This window comes from Dasypus novemcinctus, chromosome 8 (assembly GCF_030445035.2).
Source record: "Dasypus novemcinctus isolate mDasNov1 chromosome 8, mDasNov1.1.hap2, whole genome shotgun sequence".
NCBI classification, from domain to species: Eukaryota; Metazoa; Chordata; class Mammalia; order Cingulata; family Dasypodidae; genus Dasypus; species Dasypus novemcinctus.
The window spans coordinates 84,306,549-84,330,938 of NC_080680.1; the positions used below are offsets into that span (position 1 = coordinate 84,306,549).

Here is a 24,390-nt window from a genome sequence, read left to right on the forward strand (position 1 = left end):
ATGAAGATTATATCAATAAAAGTAACTAAAAGTGTCAAAAGACTGGTGACAATAAAATATGACATATGGGAAGCGGTTAGGGTGTCCGTCTACCACATGGCAGGTCCGCGGTTCAAACCCCGGGCCTCCTTGACCCATGTGGAGCTGGCCCATGCACAGTGCTGATGTGCACAAGGAGTGCCGTGCCACTCAGGGGTGTCCCCTATGTAGGGGAGCCCCACGCGCAAGGAGTGCGCCCCGTAAGGAGAGCTGCCCAGCATGAAAGAAAGTGCAGCCTGCCTAAGAATGGTGGCACACACACGGAGAGCTGACACAACAAGATAACGCAACCAAAAGAAACACAGATTCCCATTCCACTGACAACAACAGAAGCAGACAAAGAAGAAGACGCAGCAAATAGACACAGAGAACACACAACCGGGGTGGGGGTGGGGAGGAAGGAGAGTTAATAAATAAATCTTTAAAAAAATATATGACATAAAACTCAAATAGTCAGGAAAACGGACTTGGCCCAGTGGTTAGGGCGTCCGTCTACCACATGGGAGGTCCGCGGTTCAAACCCTGGGCCTCCTTGACCCGTGTGGAGCTGGCCCATGCGCAGTGCTGATGTGCGCAAGGAGTGCCCTGCCACACAGGGGTGTCCCCCGCGTAGGGGAACCCCATGCGCAAGGAGTGCGCCCCTAAGGAGAGCCCCCAGCGCGAAAAGGAAGTGCAGCCTGCCCAGGAATGGTGCCGCCCACACTTGACCTGCCACTGACGACAACAGAAGCGGACAAAGAAACAAGACAAGATGCAGCAAAACAGACACAGAGAACAGACAACCAGGGGAGGGGAGGGAATTAAATAAATAAATAAATCTTTTTAAAAAAACCAAAAAACTCAAATAGTCAGAAATAAACTTAACCAATGATGTAAAGCACTTATATTCAGAAAACTGCAACTCAATGTTAAAACAAATTTTAAAAGCTCTAAGTAACTGGAAGAACATTCTATGCTCCTGGATTGGAAGACTAAATATCATTAATATGTCAATTCTTCTCAAATTGATATACAGATTTAATGCGATCCCAATAAAAATTCCACCAGCATTAAAGAAAAAATTGAAAACATGATCATTAAATTTATTTGGAAGGATAAGGAGTCCTGAATAGCCAGAAGCACAATAAAAAGGAAAAGTGAACCCTCATCTCCAGACTTTAAATCATAATACCTACCTATAGTGGCAAAAACAGCATGGTACTGGCCTGAAGACAGACACAATAGACCAATGGAACCAAATTTATGGTTCAGAAACAGACCCTCACAGGTTTGGTCAATAGATTTTTGACTAGCCTGTCAAAGTCACACAGCTCAGGCAGAACAATCCATTCAACAAATGGTGCTGAAAGAATTGACATCCATAACTGAAAGAAGGAAAGAGGATCCCTATCTCACACCTTATCCAAAAATTAATTCAAAATGGATCAAAAAACTAAAAATAAGAACCATAAAACTTCTAGAAGAAATTATTGGAAAATATCTTCAAGACCCGGTGGTAGGTGGTGGATTCTTAAAGGAGGTAAGAGGAGGACTGAGTGGACTACTGATGTTTAATGTATGTAGAAGTTTTAATTAGCTTCACTGTAAAAGTGTGGAAATGTTTAAAGTGGATGGTAACACACAGTGAGTAACAGCTAATTTATAAATGGTGATGTGACTGAAAATGGTAGTCTAGGTATGTAAATGCCAATTGACCAAATGCTAGCGAATAATCTAAGAACTGGACAGTACAGCAAACCAAGAGGTGGATGAAAATCATGGTTGATGGTACAGATGCAAGAGTGTCCTTTGTGAGCTAGAGCAAATGTATGTCACTACTGCAGGTGTTGGGAATGTGGAGAAGCATGGGAAAAATACAGCTGGAGTGACCGATGGACTGTGGTTAGTAGTAATAATATAATATTCTTGCATCTATGCAAAAGATATACTGTGTTGATACTGAGCAGTATGGAAAATGTTAGCTAAATGTACACTATGGACATGGTAATAATCAGATATTATTTTATCTGTAGCAAATGACACACCACATTGTGGTGTGTTGATGGAGGGGTGTCGTTTGGGAGTTCCGCACATGTGCATGACTGTTTTATAAGTTTACAACTTCTGCCATAAAAAATATATTAAAAAAATAATGATAGGGTGGGCTGGGGGGAAAACAAATGTAAGATAAGAACTATGGTTAGCAGTAAGATTTTGACAGTGTTCTTTCATAGTTTGTAACAAACGTCTCACGATGATTCAAGATGTTGGTGGAAGGTTGATGTATGGGCCCCCTGTATGATGTTATGCATGTTTGCTTTGTAAGTTCACAACTTTTACTGTACACTTAATTGTTTATGTATGTTCATATATAAAGGATATAAAGATAATAATCAGGTTAGTTAGGGGAAAAATACTTTGTTTAGTAGAAATATTTTGACAATGCTCTTTAATCATTAGTTAAAAAGGTTTAAAAACAATGCAAATTATTGGTGGTAGGGTGAGATGTTATATATGTTTGTTTGATGTTATATGTTTGTTTTGTAAGTTCACAACAATTATACACTTACTATGTATGTTTATGTGTGAGTGATATATTTCAATAAATTTTTTAAAAAGAAAAAAAAAGTGACAGAAGAGGCATGTGCAGAAAGGTCACATCTGAGTCCAACTCTATCACACTCAGGGACACAAATTCCAGTGTAGGGCCCAATGACATGGTACTGAGCTCCAGAGCTATCTGCCATGACCATATCTCTGTTGGTCTCCATAGCCCTCAGGAGAACCAGTACCTGGGGTTGTATCCACTTTGGCTGTTTCAGGGGTCCTCCTGAGGAATGCATAAGCATGACCCATCTGATGACCTACTGACTCTTTTTTGAAGACTCTTAGCCATATAAACTCATATGACTTTGTCATTTCCACCTTTTATTCAAGGTCAAAAGTAGTTTTTAACATATGATCATACATGCGGGCTGAGATTTTCTGCTGGTCTGACTTGACCCTTTTATTCAAGGTCTTTTTCTATTTATATCACCAGCTGGTGCTTGCTAGTAATCCCTTGGTGCCAGGAAGGCTCATCCCCGGGAGTCATTTCCCACGCTGGGGGGATTGTAATGCGTTTACATGCTGAGTTTGGCTTAGAGAATAGCCACATTTGCACAACCTGTAAGTTCTTAGGAGGTAACTCTTAGGCACCCTGCAGCTCGAGGCCTTATTTAGTTCATATTTCATTCACACAGACTCATTAGCATAGTCATCAGTATCAAGAGTTCATTGTTGGAAAATCCTTCTTTGCCGTTGTACTTGGGGGATGGTTGCTGTTCCATTGGGGAATGTGACAGAGCTCCCCTGGCTAGGAACTTAGCACTCCCTGAGTTGTCATTTGTAACTGTTATCTAAACATTTTAATGTCCCCTATATATATGCCCTGGAGAACTCCCTCCCAACCATGTGCCCCCCATCAATAACACCCCATACCAGTGTTCCTCCCCTGCCATAGCTGAACCTCTCTGTGGTCCAAAACTTCTTCAACGATGAAGCCTAATATATTGCCAAATTCAATTAATAGGAAAATGAAATATAGTGATAGGTTTAAAGATTAGAAGTATACATACTAATTTAGAAATACTAAGATAAAGTAAAAATAAATTGGTGTATTAATAAAAATGAACAATATTATAAAGATTTGTTTTTGTTTTTGTTTTTTAATTTTTTTATTTTTTATTGACTTTGTAATAATATTACATTAAAAATATATATGTGAGGTCCCATTCAACCCCACCCCCCCACCCCCCCTCTCCCCCCCCCCCAACAACACTCGTTCCCATCATCATGACACATCCATTGGATTTGGTAAGTACATCTTTGGGCACCTCTGCACCTCATATACATTGGTTCACATCATGGCCCATACTCTCCTCTATTCCATCATGTAGGCCCTGTGAGGATTTACAATGTCCGGTGATTACCTCTGAAGCACCATCCAGGGCAGCTCCATGTCCCGAAGACGCCTCCACCTCTCATCTCTTCCTGCCTTTCCCCATACCCTTTGTCCATTATGTCCACTTTTCCCAATCCAATGCCACCTCTTCTATGTGGACACTGGATTGGTTGTGTCCATTGCACCTTTATGTCAAGAGGAGGCTCAGATTCCACCTGGATGCTGGATGCAATCCTCCCATTTTCAGTTGTAATCACTCTAGGCTCCATGGTGTGGTGGTTGTCCTTCTTCACCTCCATCTTAGCTGAGTGTGGTAAGTCCAATAAATCAGATTGTAGGTGCTGGAGTCTGTTGAGGCTCAGGATCTGGCTATCACATTGTCAGTCCAGAGATTCAAATCCCCTAAATATATCTTAAACCCCAACATTAACTGCACCTCCAGCACATTAGCATGAAAGTCTTATGAAGGGAGATCCCATCTGAGTCCAGATTCATCACACATAAACACCATTTCCAAAGAGGGGCCATCTGCCCTGGTAGTTAACCCCATCGGCCATGACCATAACTCCCATGGGTCTTAAAGATTTGTTTTTAATGTTTTCCCCTTCATCACTGTAATAGGTGTTGCCCTGTATGTACAGTGGCAAGGCACTTTCTTTCATTTCTTCCTCAGTGTCAACACCCGTTCCTTTTTAAAAAAATTTTTTTCTAATTTTTTATTTTGTCTTCAAAAAAGTTTTATTTTATTTTAATTTTTAAAAAAGATTTATTTATTTATTTCTCTCCTCCTCTCCCCCTCCACCCCAGTTGTCTGTTCTCTGTGTCTATTTGCTGCATGTTCTTTGTTCGCTTCTGTTGTTGTCAGTGGCATGGAAATCTGTGTTTCTTTTTGTTGTGTCATCTTGTTGTGTCAGCCCTCTGTGTGTGCGGCACCATTCCTGGGCAGGCTGCACTTTCTTTCACGCTGGGCAGCTCTCCTTACGGGGTGCACTCCTTGCGTGTGGGGCTCCCCTGCGTGGGGACACCCTGCATGGCACAACACTCCTTGCACACGTCGGCGCTGTGTGGGGGCCAGCTCCACACAGGTCAAGGAGGCCTGGGGTTTGTGTGTAGTCTTTTATATCTTAGTTAAATTTGTTCCCAGGTATTTGATTTTTTAATTTACTATTGTAAATGGTATTTGTTTCTTGATTTCCTCCTCAGATTGCTTATCATCAGTGTACAGAAATGCTACTAATTTTTGTGGATTGATCTTATAACCTGCAGCTTTACAGAACTCATTTATAAGTTCTAGAAGCTTTGTTGTAGATTTCTCAGGGCTTTCTATGCATAGGATCATGTCATCTGCAAACAGTGAAATTTTGACTTCTTCCTTTCCTGTTTCAATCCCTTTTATATTTGGTTCTTCCCTCAGTGCTCGAGCAAGTACTTCTAACATGATGTTAAGTAGAAGGGGAGATAGTGGGCATCCTTGCCTTGTTCCTGATCTTAGGGGGAATATTTTAGGATTTCACCATTGTAAATGATATTAGCTGTGGGTTTTTCATATATACTCTTTATCATGCTCAGAAAGTTTCCTTTTATTCCTATCTTTTACAGTGTCTTTATCAAGAAAGAGTGCTGTATTTTATTGAGTGCTTTTTCTGCATCTATAGATATGATCATGTTTTTTTCCCTTCAATCTGTTTATGTGGTGTATTACATTAATTGATTTTCTTATGTTGAACCATCCTTGCATACCAGGAATGAAACTCACTTGGTCATGTTGTATAATTCATTTAATGCATTGTTGAATATGATTAGCAAGTATTTTGTTGAGGATTTTCGCATCTAGGTTCATTAGAGAGATTGGCCTGTAATTTTCCTTTCTTTTTTTTTTTTTTTTTTTAAAGATTTATTTATTTATTTAATTTCCCCCCCTCCCCTGGTTGTCTGTTCTTGGTGTCTATTTGCTGCATCTTGTTTCTTTGTCCGCTTCTGTTGTCGTCAGCAGTACCGGAAGTGTGGGCGGCGCCATTCCTGGGCAGGCTGCACTTTCTTTTCACGCTGGGCAGCTTTCCTCACGGGCGCATTCCTTGCGCGTGGGGCTCCCCCATGCGGGGGACACCCTTGCGTGGCACGGCACTCCTTGCGCGCATCAGCACTGCGCATGGCCAGCTCCACACAGGTCAAGGAGGCCCGGGGTTTGAACCGCGGACCTCCCATATGGTAGACGGACGCCCTAACCACTGGGCCAAAGTCCGTTTCCTAATTTTCCTTTCTTGTGGTGTCTTTGTTTGGCATAGTATTAGGGTAATGTTGGCATCATAGAATGAGTTAGACAATGTTCCTTCTATTTAGATTTTTTGGAAAAGTTTAAGCAAGATTGGTGTTAGTTCTTTCCGGAATGTTTGGTAGCATTCACCTGTGAAACCATCTGGCCCAGGGCTCTTCTTAGTTGGGAGGTTTGTAATGACTGATTCTATCTCTTTACTTGTGATTGGTTTGTTGAAATCATCTTTTCTTCTTTTGTCAATGTAGGCTGCTTATGTGTTTCTAGGAGTTTGTCCATTTCCTCTAAATTGTCTTTCTCGTTGGAATATTGCTTTTCAAAGTATCCTCTTATGATAGTCTTTATTTCAGTGGGGTTGATGGTGATATCCCCTTTCTCATTTCTTATTTTGTGGATTTGCATCTTCTCTCTTTTTTTCTTTGTTAGTCTAGCTAAGGGTTTGTCAATTTTATTGATCTTCTCAAAGAACCAGCTCTTCGTTTTGTTTATTTTTTCTAGTGTTTTCTTATTTTCTATTTCATTTAGTTCTGCTCTGATCTTTGTTATTTCTTTCTTTGGGTTAGTTTGTTTTTTTTTTTTTTACTAATTCCTCTAATTGTGCAGTTCTTCAATTTTAGCTCTTTCTTCTTTTTTGAGGTATGAATTTATGGCTATGAATTTTATTCACAGTACAGCTTTGCTGCATCCCATAAGTTTTGGTATGTTGTGTTATCATTTTCATTAGTTTCAAGGTAGTTACTGATTTCTGTTGAGATTTCTTCTCTTGACCCACTGTTTTTCTAAGAGTGTATGTTTAACTTCCATATCTTGGTGTCAAATCTGGGTCTCTGGCCCTTGCAAATTTCCAGCTTCATTCCACTGCAGTCAGAGAAATTATTTTGTATGATTTCAATCTTTCTGAATTCATTGAGACTTTCTCTGTGGCCTAGCATGTGGTCTATCTTGGAGAATGATCCATGTGCACTTGAGAAGAATGTATATCCTGCTGTATTTGGGTGTAATGTTCTGTATATGTCTGTGATGTCCAGATCCTCTAACATATTGTTCAAAGTCTTTGTTTCTTTATTGATTCTCTTTGAGATGTTCTGTCCAATGGTGACAGTGGTGTGTTAAAGTCCCCCACTATAATTGTCAAGACATCTATTCCTTCCTTAGTTTTTGCAGTATTTGCCTTACATATGTGGAGTCGCCCTTGTTAGGGGTATAAATATTTATGATTGTTCTTTCTTCTTGAAAGATTATCTCTTTCACTAATATGTAGTGTCAATCTTTGTCTCTCACAATTGTTTTTGCATTTAAATTCTATTTTGTCTGATATTAATATAGCTACTCCTGCCCTTTTTTGGTTATTGTTTGCCTGTAAGATTGTTTTCCAGCCATTCACTTTCAATCTCCTTGAATCCCTGGGTCTAAGATGTGTTTCTTGTAGACAGCATATAGATGGGCCATATTTCCTTATCCAATCTTCTAATCTGTGTTTCTTAACAGGTGAATTTAATCCATTGACATTCAGTGTTATTACTTTCAAGGAATTATTTATATCAGCCATATTTTCTTTGGATTTGTGTTTGCCATATGTTATTTGATTTTTTTTTATCTCTTTTGGTCATTTTAGTTGGTCTTACACTCTCCTCCAACTCTGTCTCTCCTGTTTTTTTCTTTCTTCATGCAGAACTCCTTTTAGTAGTTCTTGAAGGGCAGATTTCTTGTGTGTGTGTCAGAAATATTGGGGGCTAAACAAAAAGAGGTGGAATGCAAGAGAAACAATAAATGATGAAGGATAGGAAGGTGTAAAGGAAAGGGGATAGAGTTGGTAGCCAAAATCAATACACACAGGGAGAAGGAAATTGAGGACGAGGAAGCACAGCAAATAAGAATTGTTCCTGCAGCACCTAATATAGAAAAAAGAGAAAAGAAGGGGGAAAAACAGGAGAAAAAAAAAGCAAGTAAGAGAAAGAGAAAGGAAAAAAAGAAAAGGGCCATGGGGGGATAAAGGGGAAGGAGAAATAAGAAAATAAGCCAACAAGAAAGACCAGACAAGTCCTCAAGGAAGGAATCCTCTTTGCAGTTGAATCAACTGCTTAGGAGTCTGACCTTCCCCCTTTCTCCCTTTCTCACTTCCCTCTCTCCCAGGGCAGGAGGAAGGCTGTGTGAGGGCTCCCGGAGGAGATTCAAATGGGTCCCTGGTGAACCAACTCTCCTCAGAGAAAAATGTCTCTTAATTTCTTGTAAGAGCACACCCACCTCTTGCCAGGAACTCTAAATATGCTTTTGTAAGCCTGCAAAGCACAGCCTACTGTCCCTCTCCCTTAGGCGTGCTACAGAAGGGCTAGTTAATTTTCTGACTCTACATTCTCCCTGACCAAATTTCCTATCCCAGGGCGTTTAGGTAAATCAGGCTCTCTCAGCAGATTCTCCTCTCTATTCCTAGGCTCTCCCCAAGTCAGCTGGTGTGCTCCTCCAAACTCAGTAAAAGGGGGGGACCAGAAAATTGAACCTGCACTCCTTGGGCCCCTCTGCACCTCCCACCTAAACCCTCTCATCCCAAAGTTAGCCCGGCGGCTAGGGCAATGCCAGATTTCTGGGAGTAGTGGGTTTGGGAAACAGAGGCCCAGGATAATGTGACTTGGGGTACTTGGGTCTGTGAGATGTGAGTTGCCGGGGTTTAGGGAACACGGGTTTAGGGCTCACGCATTTAGGAGAACACAGGGCTGGGGAACTCTGCCTTGAGGCCAGTAGTTCTCAGGGAAAGCTGCAGCCCTTTGCCCTAGGGGAAAGGCATTTACCTTCCCACAGCTTCCGAGTTCAGTGTTAGAAACCCACAGTTTTACCTTGAGGAAGCACTAATTTTGTCCAGTCTCTCCAGATCGACATCCAGACACCTCCTGCCTTGTAGTTTCCCGAGACAGCTCCAGCAGGATCGCGTCACCACACAGCCGGTCCTGGGATCCATGCGGATCTTCCTTGGAGAGCTGTGCGGATGCTTTCTAGTCAGCTGGCAGGGCCTTGGTGGGCCCTGCGTCCAGCTCACACATGCACTCCTGGGACTGCAGGGGGACTGCAGATGGGGGTCCCTGCTCCTAGCGGCCTGGCTCACCGTAAACTGTAAAGTCCCCTCGCTGGTCCTGAGGACAGGCACTAACTGCCTGTGGCTCCCGCTCTCACCCTCCCTCCCTTCCTCTTCCTCTTCTTCTTCCTCCTCCTCCTCTTCCCTCGTCTATTTGCTTGTTTTGCTCATTGTCTGCTTGTTGTTTTTGCTTGTTGTCTGCTCATTGTTTTCCCGATCATTGTCTGTTTTTTTTTTCTTTAGGAGGCACCAGGAACTGAATCTGGGACCTCCCATGTGGGAGGTGGGTGCTCAACTGCTTGAACCACATCTGCAACCCCTCATCTGGGGTCTTGATATATTCCTTTGCTTGGGTCATTTCTTAGTATGGCTTGTAGTTTTTTGATGTTTAGGCATCTAATTTGGATGGTGAGTTTATCCAGATACTCAATTTAACTCTCATCCACAGGGATCTAGTGGCAGGAGGCTGTGTGTTGCTGCTGTTCTTTGATTCTTGGTTCAACCTGTTCTAGGCCTTTAGGATTGTCCCTGTTAGTTACTCAAATCTGGACCCTGGACCCAGTAATGGGTTGTAGATCTGCTTCAGGTGCCTTGAGGAAGGAGGCTGGAAAGGCTGGAAAAAGCCTCTTCTTTACTTTAAATTTCCTCATGTTCATGTCCTTGGTCCGCCAGCAGGTGGTGCTCATAGGCAGCACTGTCAGTTCAAAACCTGGTCGGAGTGTGTTCACTGCAACACAAACCACATCAAGTGGTAGAGGATCCTGCCTGAAAGCTAAGGGCCTCATAACTCAAACTTTCTCAGAGGCAGTTCTCCAACCTCTGCTGGCATCCCCCTCCCTTTCCCCCTAATTCCACTCCCCTCTGCATCCTCAACAACCAATCTCAGTCAATAGAGAGGGAGACTGAGAGGGTCGAATCTCTAGTCCCATACTGGCTCCCAAAGCAAACAATGGCACAGCCCCAGTAGGCCTGGAAGGGCTCATGGGACACAGCAGACCAAATTTGTGGGTCAAAAACTGAGTCAGCCTTAGGCTGGGCCCTCTCCTCTTTCCTGGGGAGGTGGATTCCTGGATCCCCCTTTGTCTGTAGCCACTGGCCTCAAGGCCTGAGAATTCAAAAGTGTCTATAGTGTGGGGGATGATGCCAGCAGTTGCAGTCGCCACTTTTAACTCAGTTTTGCCATCGTGATTCTTTTCCTCTGCCCCTCTCTCTTCTGGGTGTTGTCCACCTTCCCCTGGTGTCTTAATACCCTAGAACATTCTTTTCCAGGCCATTTCTGCCTGTCCTCTAGCTATTTTTCTGGGAGAGAAGAGAGTCCCATATCTTTTAGTCCACCATCTTCCGGGAAGTCCCCCAGAATTGCTTTCTTAATTATATTTTCAGATTTTTCATTGCTGGTGTATAGAAATACAACTGATTTTTTTTTTAAGATTTCTTTTTTATTGATTACTCTTCCCTTCCCTGCCCGCCCCCCCCCCCCAGTTGTCTGCTCTCTATGTCCATTTGCTGTGTGTTCTTCTGTGTCTGCTTGTATTCTTGTTAGTGGCACCTGGAATCTGTGTCTCTTTTTGTTGCATCATCTTGCTGCGTCAGCTCTCCGTGTGTGCAGCACCACCCTGGGCAGGCTGCACTTTTTTCACGCTGGGCGGCTCTCCTTACAGGGTGCACTTCTTGTGCATGGGGCTCCCCTACGTGGGGGACACCCCTGTGTGGCATGGCACCGGCACTCCTTGTGAGCATCAGCACTGCACGTGGGCCAGCTCATCACACGGACCAGGAGGCCCTAGGTTTGAACCTTGAACCTCCCATGTGGTAGGCAGATGCCATCCCACAATTGATTTTTTAAATGTTGACTTTGTATCCTGCAACTTTGTTTTATTTGATTATAATTTCTAAAAGGGATTCTTTGTTCTTATTTGTAATATAGATTATGCCATCTGAATGGTTTTACTTCTTCCTTTCTGATTTAGATACTGTTCTTTTCCCCCTCTTACCTATTTGATCTGAACTGCCATTACAATGTTGAACAGCTGTGGTGAAAGTGGTCATCATTGTCTTACTCCTGAAATTAAGGGTAAGTTTTTAGTCTTTTTAACTGAGTATGTTGCCTGCAGGTTTTTGGTTAATGGCCTTTATCCTGTTAAGAAAGTTAGTTCCCTTTTATTCCTAGTTTGTTAAATGTTTTAATCATGAAAGGGTGTTGAATTTTACTAAATGTTTTTCCTGCATTGAGATAATTGTGTTTTCCCCTCTTGTTCTATTAATATGGTATATGACGTTGACTGACTTTCTCATGTTGAATCACCCTTGTATTCCTGGGATAAAACCCATCTGGTCATGTGTGTAATTCTTTTAATGTGCTGTTGGATTCAGTTTGCTAATATTTTTTTAAGGATTTTTGCAACTGTACTCATAAGGGATATTGGTCTGTAGTTTTCTTCTTGTATCTTTGTCTGGCTTTGGTGTCATGTTAACAGTGGCCTCATAGTGTTCCCTTTTCTTCTGTTTTTCAGAAGAGTTTGAATAGGATTGGTGCTAATTCTTCTTTAAATGTTTGTAAAATTCACAAGTGAACCCATCTGTCCTGGACTTTTCTTTGTTGGGAGATTTTTGATTATTGATTGATGTCTTTCCTTGTTAAAGGTCTTTGACATTTTCTATATCTTCTTGGCTCAGTTTTAGTAATTTACGTGTTTCTAGGAATTTGTCCATTTCATCTAGATTATCTAATTTGTTGGCATTCAATTGTTCATGGTGTTCCTTATAGTCCTTATATTACTTAAGTAGTAATGTCCCCACTTTCATTCCTGATTTGCATCTTCTTTTTTTCTTAATCAGCCTAGCCAAGATTTTTATCAATTTTGTGGATCTTTCCAAAGAACTAACTTTTGAGCACTGGGTTACATTGTATTCCATATTTTTGGTATAATTTCATTTTCTTTCATCTCAAAGTATTTTCTGATTTCCTGCTGATTTCTTCCTTGATTTACTGGGTTATTTAAGAATGTGTTAATTTTCACATATTTGTGAGTTTCCAGTTTTCTGTTATTGATTTCTACTTTCATTCCACTGTAGTCAGAGAAGATACTTTGTCTGATTTAAATCTTCTAAAATTTAGAATTGTTTTATGGCCTAACATGTGGTCTATCCTAGAGAATTTTCCATATACACTGAGAAGAATGTGTATTCTGCTGTTTGTGGCTGGAATTTTCTTTATGTCTGTTAGATCTAGTTGGTTTATAATGTTCAAGTCCTCTATTTCCATATCGATCTTCTGTTTATATGTCCTGTCCATTCTAGGTTGATAGTTATTTTCTTCTTGCCATTTGAAGGTACTTTTGCATTACCTTTTTAATTTATCATTTCCACTGAGAAGCCAGCTATCAAGTCTTATGGTTGCCCCTTTTAAGGAAATGTCTTTTTCTTTGATGGATTTTTGTCTTTGATTACCAGTAGCTTTACCACATAGTTTTACTATGTGGTTTGGTATGTTTTTCATTTCCTTTTTCCTGGGTTCAGCAATATTCTTAGGGCTTCATGAAGCTCTAGTTAAATTTTGGGATATTTTGAGCCATTATTGCTTTTAAATATTACTTCTGCCCAATTATTTATGTCCTCTCATTCTGGGATTCTAATGATAGGTATGCTACTCCTTATGTCTTTCTATTGTATCCCTTATATTTTGTATGCTATATTTTTGCTCCTTTTTCCTCTCCATGCATCTTTTTTTTTTTTTTTTCCTGCTGATCTATCTTCATGTCAGGGTCAGCAAACTTTCTCTACAAAGTGCCACATAAATATTTTAGGCTTTGTGGGCCACATACAGTCTCCATTGCTGCTGTTTCTTCCTTTTCCTCTTTTGCAACCATCTAAAAATTAAAAACATTTTTAGTTCAGTAACTATACAAAACATGCAGCCATGGGCCACAATTTGCTGACTTCTATTCTAATTCACTAATTCTTCCTTCATCTGGATGAAATCTGCTTTTCAAATAATTAAATTCTTAATTTTCCTTACTTATGTTGTTTTTCAGTTCTAGAACTTCTATTTAATTTTTGTAGATACTATTCAGTTCCATCAAAATTCTCAATCATGTTTATTTCTTTGGAGATAGTAAACATGATTATTTTAAAGTCCATTTCTAATAACATTGTCTTATTTCCTTGTATGTCTGGTTATTAGTTTTTGCCCTAGCTATGTTTCACTGGGTGCCAAATATTCTAATTCAAGGTCCAGGATGCTCTCTTCCTTCAAAGGAAGGCGGCACATAGTACTGACCAACCCGGATCACCTAAATCTAATTTCAAAGATTGAAATTATTTGAATCTGGGCTTCAGTCCCTGGGAAAATCAGTCTATTTTCAATTCGCCTTTACTCTTAGGGTGTTGTCCTTTGAATTCCCAATCTGAAATGCCTTGGTTTACCAGAATCCGGGTGATTCTAATGCACATTGACATTTGAGGCAATAGCAGAAAGTCTGTCTGAATTACACATTCATCATTCCTGTAAGTCCTGCAAGCAGTGCTTTGTTTAAATTGTCTCAAAATGCAGTAGTACAAATACTTTGGCCTCTTTTTTTAAAGTCTTTTAATCAGTGAAATTAAAGTGATAGGCTGCATTAGATCAATTTCCTTAATGGATGGAAAGCCTAGCTTCATTTCATCTGAAGAATCTGAGGGTCATTCACTACAGTGGATCACCCTACTTGTTTATCTTAGGAAATGATGAATTTAAAGTTTAAAGTCTTACCTTGATAAAATCCAAAGTAATTGGTATAATGATGCTGGGACCCTCAGGTAAGACTGGTGAACAAAGAATTTGTACAGATTAATAACCCATATAAGTCATTGAAGCAGGATCAATAATCCATACAGGCAGGTGCCATGGAAGCTAAAGCAAGCAGAGTTCATTTGTAGACAGTTTTAAGAATGCTGACCCTGGTTCAGCAGTATAAGCACCATCTAGGAACCCATTAGAAATACAAATTCTCAGACTCCACCCCAGACCTAATGAATCAGGAAGTCTGGGTAAAGCCCCAAAAACCAGTTTATTAAGCCTTCCAGGTGATTCTAATGCACATTGACATTTGCGAATCACTGGTATCCATATTGCCTACACTGATTATCTGCACAAAACACCAATATATTATTCTCCAGTCTTCAAAAACAGTACACAATGCTTGTTAATGGGACATATTCTCCAGTGTCATTTTCCTTATCAGATACTTAATTGGCATTGTTGAGAATAAGTGGATTAGCACAGTAGTGCAGCTCTACTCATTATTTCCCATTACATTTCTCATTCCTTACTGGAATAAACAAAGAAATGAGTTGATTCTGAGGTCGTTTTTAAGTGTCCATTTCTCTAAATACACAGCTCTTACCTTCTCCTCTCTCTATGCCTGGGCATTACTTAACCTTGCTGGTGGTGCTCAGGCCTAGAGGTTTCTTAGCTTTGTTACAACATATAAACTGCATAAAATACACAAACGATATAGAAATAATTCTGTTCTTTATTTATTTTGAATAAAAAAGTGGCCAAGATAACAATACTAGTGGCTCTGCATACAAAACACAACATATTCAAGATTATTTCATTTCACATTTACAAAGGGGCTATTATATACAGCATTAGATATTCACAACAACTTCATTAGACTTTAAGTACTAGACTCATACCAGCAATTGAGGGGAATCCAAGATGGGAAAAGGCCAACTAACATGTTACTTTTTTCTCCATTAATGACTAAAATAGGATTGCCCCACAGGCCTGTATACTGACAAACCAACAAAACAAGCAGCCCTCTAAAATTTCCATTTATTTTCTCTATAATCTTTCTCACTACAAAGTCTTCCCAGAAATCTCTGCCTTAATATTAGTTAAAAGCTCAGGATACTGGTGTGCTATCTTCTGAAAAAGGCAAAATAGTGTTAAGGATGTGGCATGGTCTGGTTCAACCAGTACAAATCCAAGAAAGAATTCAGCCCTCTTCCAGTCATTAGTGGCTCTGCAGTGTTGAAGACACTGGAAAAAGTGAACCATGCTTCATCCTAAAGGTGGTAAGAAGTTATTCACTCATTCTACACATCATGATTACCTACTCTGTGCAAGGCACTTTATATTAGATGCTGTAGGAACTACAAAGCTCAAACAGACAAGTCCCTGCCCTTGAGGAGCTTACAATCTAATAATGAACACAATGTACATATATACAATGGAGAAAAACAGCCAATTCTAAAGCACAGCCGCTAATCAAACAGAATTTAAAAACATCTATTTTCCATAACCTTAAGTTTTTGGACACCTGTTCCATTTATTTTTTAAAATGACACATTTAAACAAACATACGTAAATCAAAGCTGAGCACAAAGATTAGCATAGGCATTGTGTAAACATAAAATATATATTATGCATACAACAGAGACTTTTCTATATAGTCTTATTTCTGTACAAACAAGTTTAATAGTCACTTTCCTTTCACACATTAAAGTACAGATCATGAAAAAGCCTTATAAAAGACATATTCTTAGGATATTTTGCATTTAATTTTGCATTAGTACCAAAAAAATCCCAGAACACAAAAAACACAAAAATATTCCCTAAATTCTACCAGTCTGATAGCCAAATGTAAAACTGGTAAAGTATGAAATGCCTCAAAGTCACCACAGTATCCAATGTAACCATTTCAGGATTTTTTTCTTTGAAGTAACCAGATATCATGATGGAATGGTAAGCAACTTTTTACTTTAAAAATAAACCTAAGATTTAGAGTTCAGAGATTCAATTCTACAGTATTTTAACTAAATAGACTACAATTTTATTATTTCAGTATGAGAATATCATCTTTCACTTTTTTCAATTCTCCTCATGCCTGGGATGAATAAATAAACTCACCAAGTTCTTAAGATACATTGGTAAACCATATAATAAACTCAGACTAGGACCCCATATTTTACAGTGGGTCTCTCCCCTTGAATATGCCAAGATAAGGAAAGCTGAAACACTAATCAGATAAAGGGTTTAGGGAGAAACATTCATATACCAAAAGGACTAACCTCTTTAAAAGGACACCTTTACAGTTATTCTCCTATTAAATTGCTATTGATTTCCACAGCAAATTTTCAGAGACAGTACTGTTAAAACAAACTATTACAGATACGAGGCAGCATCCTATCTGCCAGAAACAGAATACCTTACAAGTCCTGATATTGATTTATATCTGTACCATGGAAATGAGTTCACAAACTTCTGAAAAACTCTACTCCTTCATCAGATAGTGATGGCTTATTTCAGTTTAAGGACAGTCAAATTTCACATACTCTAGATTTAGGATGAACGACAGATAAAATGTCAGCCAACACGAACCAGATCTTAACTTCAAAAACCTCTTAGAAGATCAGTTCAAAGTTTAAAAACTAGGAGAGCCTTGAGCCATAGTCTAACAACTCTGCTTGAGGCTGTCAGTTGATACTTTCGCTAATAACCAAAATGAAAACAATTCACTAGTGAGATCCTTTACAGGTTTTTTTCAATCCAACAACCTTGAGAAGAAAGGCTCGATTCTTGAGACCATCCCTAGTCTCACTAAACTGCAAAACTCCAACAATACACCAGTGTACAAGCATAGACGTACTTAAAATGAATCAGGGAAGTCATAGAAAGACTTAAAACAGTACCTGATGGGCTAATTGTAAAGAGAGTCATTTATATTCCTGGCTACTTAGTTTGTGTTGCCCAATCTCTAAAAAGAAAAGAGGCAGAACACATTTTTCCCTTAAAAATAATTTAGGCCCACTGACTTTGAATGTGACACATTCCATTTAGCCTTAACCCCAATTTTGCTTGCAAGAATATATTGGCTTAGGGAACGGGGATTAATGGTGGCAAGGAGCTAGACTCTAGCATTCCCGTAGTCTGAAGTTCAACCAACCAGTTATTACTGAACACTCTAACAAGGAAATTATAGTTAAGGGTTTTGAATTGCAGCATTTCACCAAACTCTTAGGCAACTTAACTGCTGCAATGGGAGCAGGTGCTCCATAAAACAGTGATTCCTCTTAACAAGCATCAATTTCAGGTTTTGTTTTATTTGATGCTATTATACTGATATATGTTAATATTTAATCACTATCCTTTAAAACATTGTTTTTAACCTAATTAACCTCTTAAACTTGCTATAACATTAATATTCTCAAAAACTTCTTAAAAGGGGGAACAGAAAAATGTCACACTTGACCTCAAGCTTTATCAGTGCTTCTAATAACTTTTGACATTTAAAATTGGTAGTTTTGGCAGATACAATACAGGTAGAAATTGCTGGGTGGTAGCCACATGTGGATTTCAGAATTAATATCAAGCATAACAAAGCTATCAAATTCTTATCTAGAATAGGGAACAAATTAATGCCAGGCAGAGAAAATGTGATGCACATGTGGATATAAAGACTCCCAAAATGTGTTATTGCTTAAAAGTCTGATTTTATGGAATATTTGCTCCTGCAATTTAAGTGCAGTGCAGCAACATCACTCCTACTCTTTCTTCCATTGCTTAAACAGTTATTACAGTTACAGCTGAAATAAACTTGAAATCCACTGAATAAACCTGGTAAATTTTATGAGGGTTAGAGGGTGTGATAGTTTAGACATTATTAGTCTAAAACTTCCTGGTGTCACATACTTTTGAAGGTTTCCAAGGTTTCAGTCTCCCTTGGAGAATCAGTACTCCATCATCTAGTACATTGGCCCTTAAGAGAAATTCAGAAGCATACTGTGATGCTGTCACTCCATGGACTGAAAGGGAGAGGAGGGAAGGAAAGAGGGGAAAGCCTCTCAACTGGGTATGTAGAAATCTGGGCTGAAACAGGTACTGACTGGAGTTTATAGAGTGTTAAGAATGCCATTGGGCCAAGTTCCTGTGAGGAGAATAAAGGTTCTAGCACACCTTTCTTAGAAAAAGTAGTAAAATATGTTTATTCCTATAGAGATAAAATAATTCAAAAGGTCTTTTTTAGTTAATTCCCAATAGGTAAACTTTGCCAAAATTGCACAACAGCTTTAAATTAAAAACTTAAGTTTTAAATGTCAGTACCACAAAATTCCCCAATAAGAACAAATCACCTGCTAACTCTAAATAGAAACAAAAAAACTAAGCATGCCGTGATTATTAAAGCTATCGTAATTCCTTGACATGATGTCAATTTTTACTTCCACACTTACTGCAAAAGTGAACCACTACTGGCACAAACAATTTCAACTATATAACCTTCTGTGTTGTATTTTTCAGGATTTTAACGTTGCTTGGCTCTCTTTAAAAATCAATTTAAAATAATAGACCCTAAAATCTGGATAAATATTAATCTCATAATTATCACCAGAATAAGAAAAGACAAACAGAAGAATACAGAAAATATATAATTAAACACAGGAACCAAAACAAAAATTTAAATAGAAAACAAAACACATTTCAAAGCAGATTGTTTAGATGGGCCTCTGCAAGTCCTGTATTTGCAGTACAATGGAAGTGGGAAGAATGCAAGTTTGCTGTGAGACCTCTAACACTATTACTTAACTATGAAGGTGTTATTTCTAAAGTGAGGACAAAATATCTTTCACTAAGGACACAATATAAAAGCAGGAAACAATTTTATATAAGGCAAGATGGATGAATAGTATAAAATATGAATTAACTATTTCACATTTTATAATTCTCATCCAACTTTCCAGAAATATGCATCACTTCAAGATGCATGCATTATAGCGCTGTTGATTAGCACCAAATCCTAGGGAACTTAAAAAATCCAAGAACACTAACTCTAGAATGTCTATTGTAGATTTTGATTTAGAGCAATTAACTTCTGACATCTTAATAGCCCACAGAAAACACCTATATTACCAATATCAAGGACCTCTACAGAGGGAAGAAATTTCCAGGCTCTGTTAACTGAGCTGCAAAAACTCAAAGCATCAGAGCTCAGGGGTTTACTTCTGTCCATTTCTCTCCAGAAGTCCTTAGAATCTGTATACCCTCCTACAATGGATATTGAAACATGTCTAGAAATGTCTATATTAAAAAAAAAAAAATACCGTTTTTAAGCAGAGATATGACATGAGTGAATGGAAATACATGACTTCCTTAATACATACTAAGGAGTTGGGTCAGGAAATCTGATGACTTGGGAGATAATCAGAAATAAATCACCTAAAATTCTTACCTTATAATAGTCAGTTGATCATTTGACACATTAAAACCAAGTTTAGTCTTGGCTTCAACTTCTTAAAAACACTGAGATTTAGGAAAATGTTTTCAATATGGATAAAAAACAAGAATCGATAGGACAGACCTGTGACTATTTACTGAGAACAAAATATCAGACTCACACATTGTTTTAGATAGTTTTAATATCTGTTGGTACACTGACTGCCACATACCAGGCAATTTAAGTTCTCTGGAGCCACAAGGTTATTGCAAGGATTAAAACCTAACCCAGCCCAGCAAGGCCCTTACCCAAATTCTCTATACGAGACCATTCTGTTCCCAGAAATGATACGATGTTCATTTTGTTCAAACTGCTTCATTCAAGACACTTGAAAAATAAAAGTACCTCATTGGGTAAGTGGGGGAGGGGGGGAGGGTTAATGTTCATCTCAAAATGACTTAAAATCTCTGCATTCGGTCATTTTTAAAGATATCCTATAGTCCCTCGAGATAGAGAATGCACTTCAGAAACAAGTTTCCAGGGTCCTATTTACAATTTTATGAAGAGTGCCTCTCCACTTATGAAGCCCAGGCTTATTCCAGATGATCCTTTCTCTTCAGACTACACAATGTTTTCTATAGCAGAGTACATGCTCTTTCCATCTTCCTACCACTGACATTTAGAAGACAGGAGAATCACAGAAAGGGCAGGGGCTCTGCAGTAACCTCTTAATCCAGTCAGGATCTGCAAAAGGAAGACAAGTGGTATTAAGAGTTAGCTTCAGAAAAGGCAGTGCAATGAAATGGGATGAGTATTGGACTGCAGTGTGAAAAGACCAGTATTTTGGTCCCAGCTCTGCAACTAACTAGCTATGTGTCCCTGGACAGAGCATTTAACTCTTTTTTTTTTTTTTTTTTAGGTACCAGGGTGGGGGATTGAACCTGGAACCTCACATGTGGGAAGTAAGCACTCAACCACTGAGCCACATCGGCTTCCCTGAATTGTTTGTTGTTGTTCTGTACTTTTTTTATGTTATTATTTTTTAAAGATACATAGATCACACAAAATGTTACATTAAAAAATATAAGAGGTTCCCATATACCCCATCCCCCACACTTCCCACTCCTCCCACATTGACAACTTCTTTCATTAGTGTGGTACATTCATTGTATTTGATGAATACATTTTGGGACACTGCTATACAGCACGGATTAGAGTTTATGTTGTAGTTTACACTCTCTCCCGGTCCATTCAGTGGGTTATGACAGGATATATAATGTCCTGCATCTGTCCCTGCAATATCATTGAGGACAGTCCCAAAAATGCCCCCATATCACACCTTTTTTTCCTTCTTCCTGCCTTTAGCAACTCCCATGGCCACTGTCTCCACATCAATGATATAATTTCTTCCATTGCTAGAGTCACAATAATTCTATAGAAGAATACCAGTAAGTCCACTTTTTTTTTAAATTTCAAAGAATATGACAGGGAACATTTTAATTCTCTGAACTCATATTAAATTTTTACATTTATATTCACTTATAATGGATTATACTGAGAGGGGCATAGAAATGCCCCCAAATATCTAAAATATAGAATAAATTTTACATTTGGAAAAAGGTTCAAAGATATAGTATCAAGATGTGTTCGCAGACAAGGGATTTTTAGAATAATGTATATAGAGGCATTAATGTTTATTATACATTTAGAGAAAAACTGGTAGTAAATATTAAAACATGCTAAAAGTGATTTCTCTATAGGTAATACCTTGAATATAATTTCTTAGGTTATTATTAGGAACTTTTATCTTTTAAATTCTCTAAGACACCTGGTGTTGCAAGGATAATCAATGAATTTTATTTGAAAGTGAGATGCTCTGATTTTCCACACCCAAAGCCTATCCTTTTACACAATCAGTATCTATTATTTATCAAGACTTACTTAGCTTACCTCAGTGCCTCAGTTCATGACACACAGATGCAAGAAGGGGGGAACTAACATTCCTACAGCTCCCACTGTTCCCAGAGCCACTATGAGGCTAATTTTCTTACAGAATATCACGGAATGCAGCATTCTACCTTGTGGACCTGGACGCTCCAAATCTCCCCGATGGAATGTAGACCCAGAGTCAGCACAGCCATGACCTGACGGGGGATTTAGAGCCCCATCACCTTCACAGCAAAGCCCACAGCTGTCGATGGTGTAGCAAGTATGGACTATGAGTAGCTCTTAGTTGCCCTGAACCCACCATACATTTAGTTTGGTTTTTTTCAATCCACCAAGCATTTAGAGCACAGGTTATCTTTAGAAAAATGAAAGCCTTCATGCTCAAGAAACCTGTCTTGAAGAAATATCATGAATATGCCCCAAAAGGAGTCTCTGGCCAACTTCCATTAATTCTGGGCCCATCAGTCTCAGGTCATGACCCAGATGCTGGCTCAGGTCATCTCTACCTTTCAGAAGCACAAGTTCAGTTTAGTCTTATAAAAAAACATAGTAAGTCCCCTTTAATCCATATTTTATTCCTCCATCCTAAGGATCCTGGGACAGTGATGCCCACTCCACCTCTAAACTGAGAGGGAGCTGAGATCCCACATGGCCGAGGGATGGGAGTCTCCTGCTTGCAGCTGTAGACTCTCTCCGTTCCTTGGTGTGGTGGCTGACCATCCTCACCTCCTTGTTAGTGGATCTGGATAAGTCCAACGAACTGGAGAGGAGGTGTTGCAACTCTGCTGAGGCTCAGGGCCCAGCTGGCACATGGACAGTCCAGAGACTCAAATCTCCTGGGCATACACCAACCCCAGTTTTATTAAAAGTGACAGAAGAGGCATGTGTAGAGAAGTCACATCTGAGTCCAACTCCATCACACTAGGAGCACAAATTCCAAAGGAGGACCCACTGGCAAGGCACTGAACTCCAGAGCTATCTGCCATGACCATAGGACCTGGGTGTCTCTATAGCCCTTGGGAGTACCACTACCTGGGGCTGTATCTACTTGGGCTGTCTCTGAGTTCCTGCTGATGCACAACCCCTCTGATGACCTCCCAAATTGGTTTTTGCGTTTGTTTGCTTGTTGTCTGTTTTCGTTTCTTTAGGAGGCACTGGGAACTGAACCTGGGACCTCCCATGTGGGAAGCAGGTGTTTATGTTCAACCACTTGAACCACATCTGCTCCCCAGCACTTAACTTATTTGGGTTTCAGTCTACCATTCTAAAAGAAGCAGCTAGCTTAAGTCTATGGTACCAAGAGCTAAGTTTGTGATAAAATTTTCATCCCTCTTTAGGATAATAAAGGTAATGAATGGGCAATTCTAAAGCCTAATTTACTCAACTTAAAGAACAGACTATGCTTTATTCTAAAATTGTATCCTTTATACATTGTTAGTGTTAATATATGTCCTTTTATAAAGTTACAGTAGTATTACATTTTTTCTAAATGCTATCACTTACAGAAATAAAAGGTGACAACACTGGGAAAGACTTTTTTTTTCTCTTTTTTTAAAATTTATTGAAGTATATCACTCATACATAAACATACATAAACAGTAAGTGTACAGTAATAGTTGTGAACTTACAAAACAAACATACCTAACATCATACAGGGCTCTCATACCTCACCCTACCACTAATACCTTGCATTGTTGTGAAACATTTTTAATGATTAAAGAGCATCTGCAAAATATTACTACTAACCAAAGTATTTTTCCCCAAACCCACTCTATTATTATTTTTTAAATATTTTTTTACTGGAGAAGTTGAAGGTTACAAAGCAATCACACACAAGTGCAGAATTCCCAAACAACATCCCTCTAGCAACACACCACACAGTGGTGGATTATCTGTTACAGATTATAAAATAATATCAGATTATTACCAGGTCCATAGCGTACATCTGGCACACTTTTTCCAAACTCCCCTATTAGCAACACAGCACAATCTTTGGCACAGATGCATGAATATTACATTATTACTGTTAACTACAGTCCATAGGTCACTCCAGTTATATTTTTCCCATGTTCTCCACATTCCCGCCACCCTGCAATAGTGATGTACATCTGCTCTAGCTCACCAAGGACACCCCTGCATCTGTGCCATCAACCACAATTCTCATCCACCTCTGGGTCTACTGTGTGATTCAGTCCTAGATTATTCTCTAGCTTTCTGTCAACTGGCATTTATATCCCTAGACTACCATTTTCAGCCACATTCCCATTTATAAACCAGTTATTCACTATAATGTGATAACATCAACTCCATACATTTCCACACTTACACAGTAAAGCTAATTAAAACTTCTACATACATTAAACATCAGTAGTCCATCTCAGTCCTCCTCTCAACTCCTTTAAGAATCCACCACCTGCCACCAGGTCTTGAAGCTTCTTTTAGAAGCTTTATGGTTCTTGATTTTTAAGTTTTTGATCCATTTGAGTTAAAATTTTTGTATAAGGTGTGAAGTAGGGGTCCTCTTTTCTTCTTTTGGCTATGGATATTCAGTTCTTTCAGTACCATTTGTTGGACTGTTCTGGCTCAGCTGGATGGGTTTGACAGGCTTGCCAATAATCACTTGACCACAGATGTGACGGTCTGTTTCTGAACTATCAGTTCAGTTCCATTGGTCTATGTGTCTGTCTTTATGCCAGCACCATGCTGTTTTTACCACTGTTGCTAGGTAGTATGATTTAAAGTCCAGAAGTAAGAATCCTCCAACTTCGCTTTTCCTTTTTAAGATGTCTCTGGCTATTGAGGACCCCTTATCCTTCCAAAAAATTTTGATAGTCATGATTTTCATTTATTTAAAAAATGCTGGTGGAATTTTTTTAGGATTGCATTGATTCTGCATCTCAATTTGCACAGAATTGACACCTTAATATTTAGTCTTCCAATCTGAGCA

The 24,390-nt window shown here is 39.1% G+C and overlaps 1 protein-coding gene across 2 annotated transcripts in view; it reads right to left on the minus strand.

The window, feature by feature from the left end:
* Nucleotides 1–14,795: 14,795 nt before the first annotated feature.
* The window catches only part of GTF3C4 (general transcription factor IIIC subunit 4), a 31,337-nt gene continuing 21,742 nt past the window's right edge, over nucleotides 14,796–24,390 (minus strand). For both annotated transcript variants that reach the window (XR_011649433.1, XM_058302138.1), the window contains one exon: nucleotides 14,796–20,240. Coding sequence is in view for 1 of the 2 variants with exons in the window: in XM_058302138.1 (XP_058158121.1) it covers nucleotides 20,176–20,240 (65 nt within the window). In the remaining variant the exon portion in view is untranslated. The remainder of the gene's footprint in view (nucleotides 20,241–24,390) is intronic.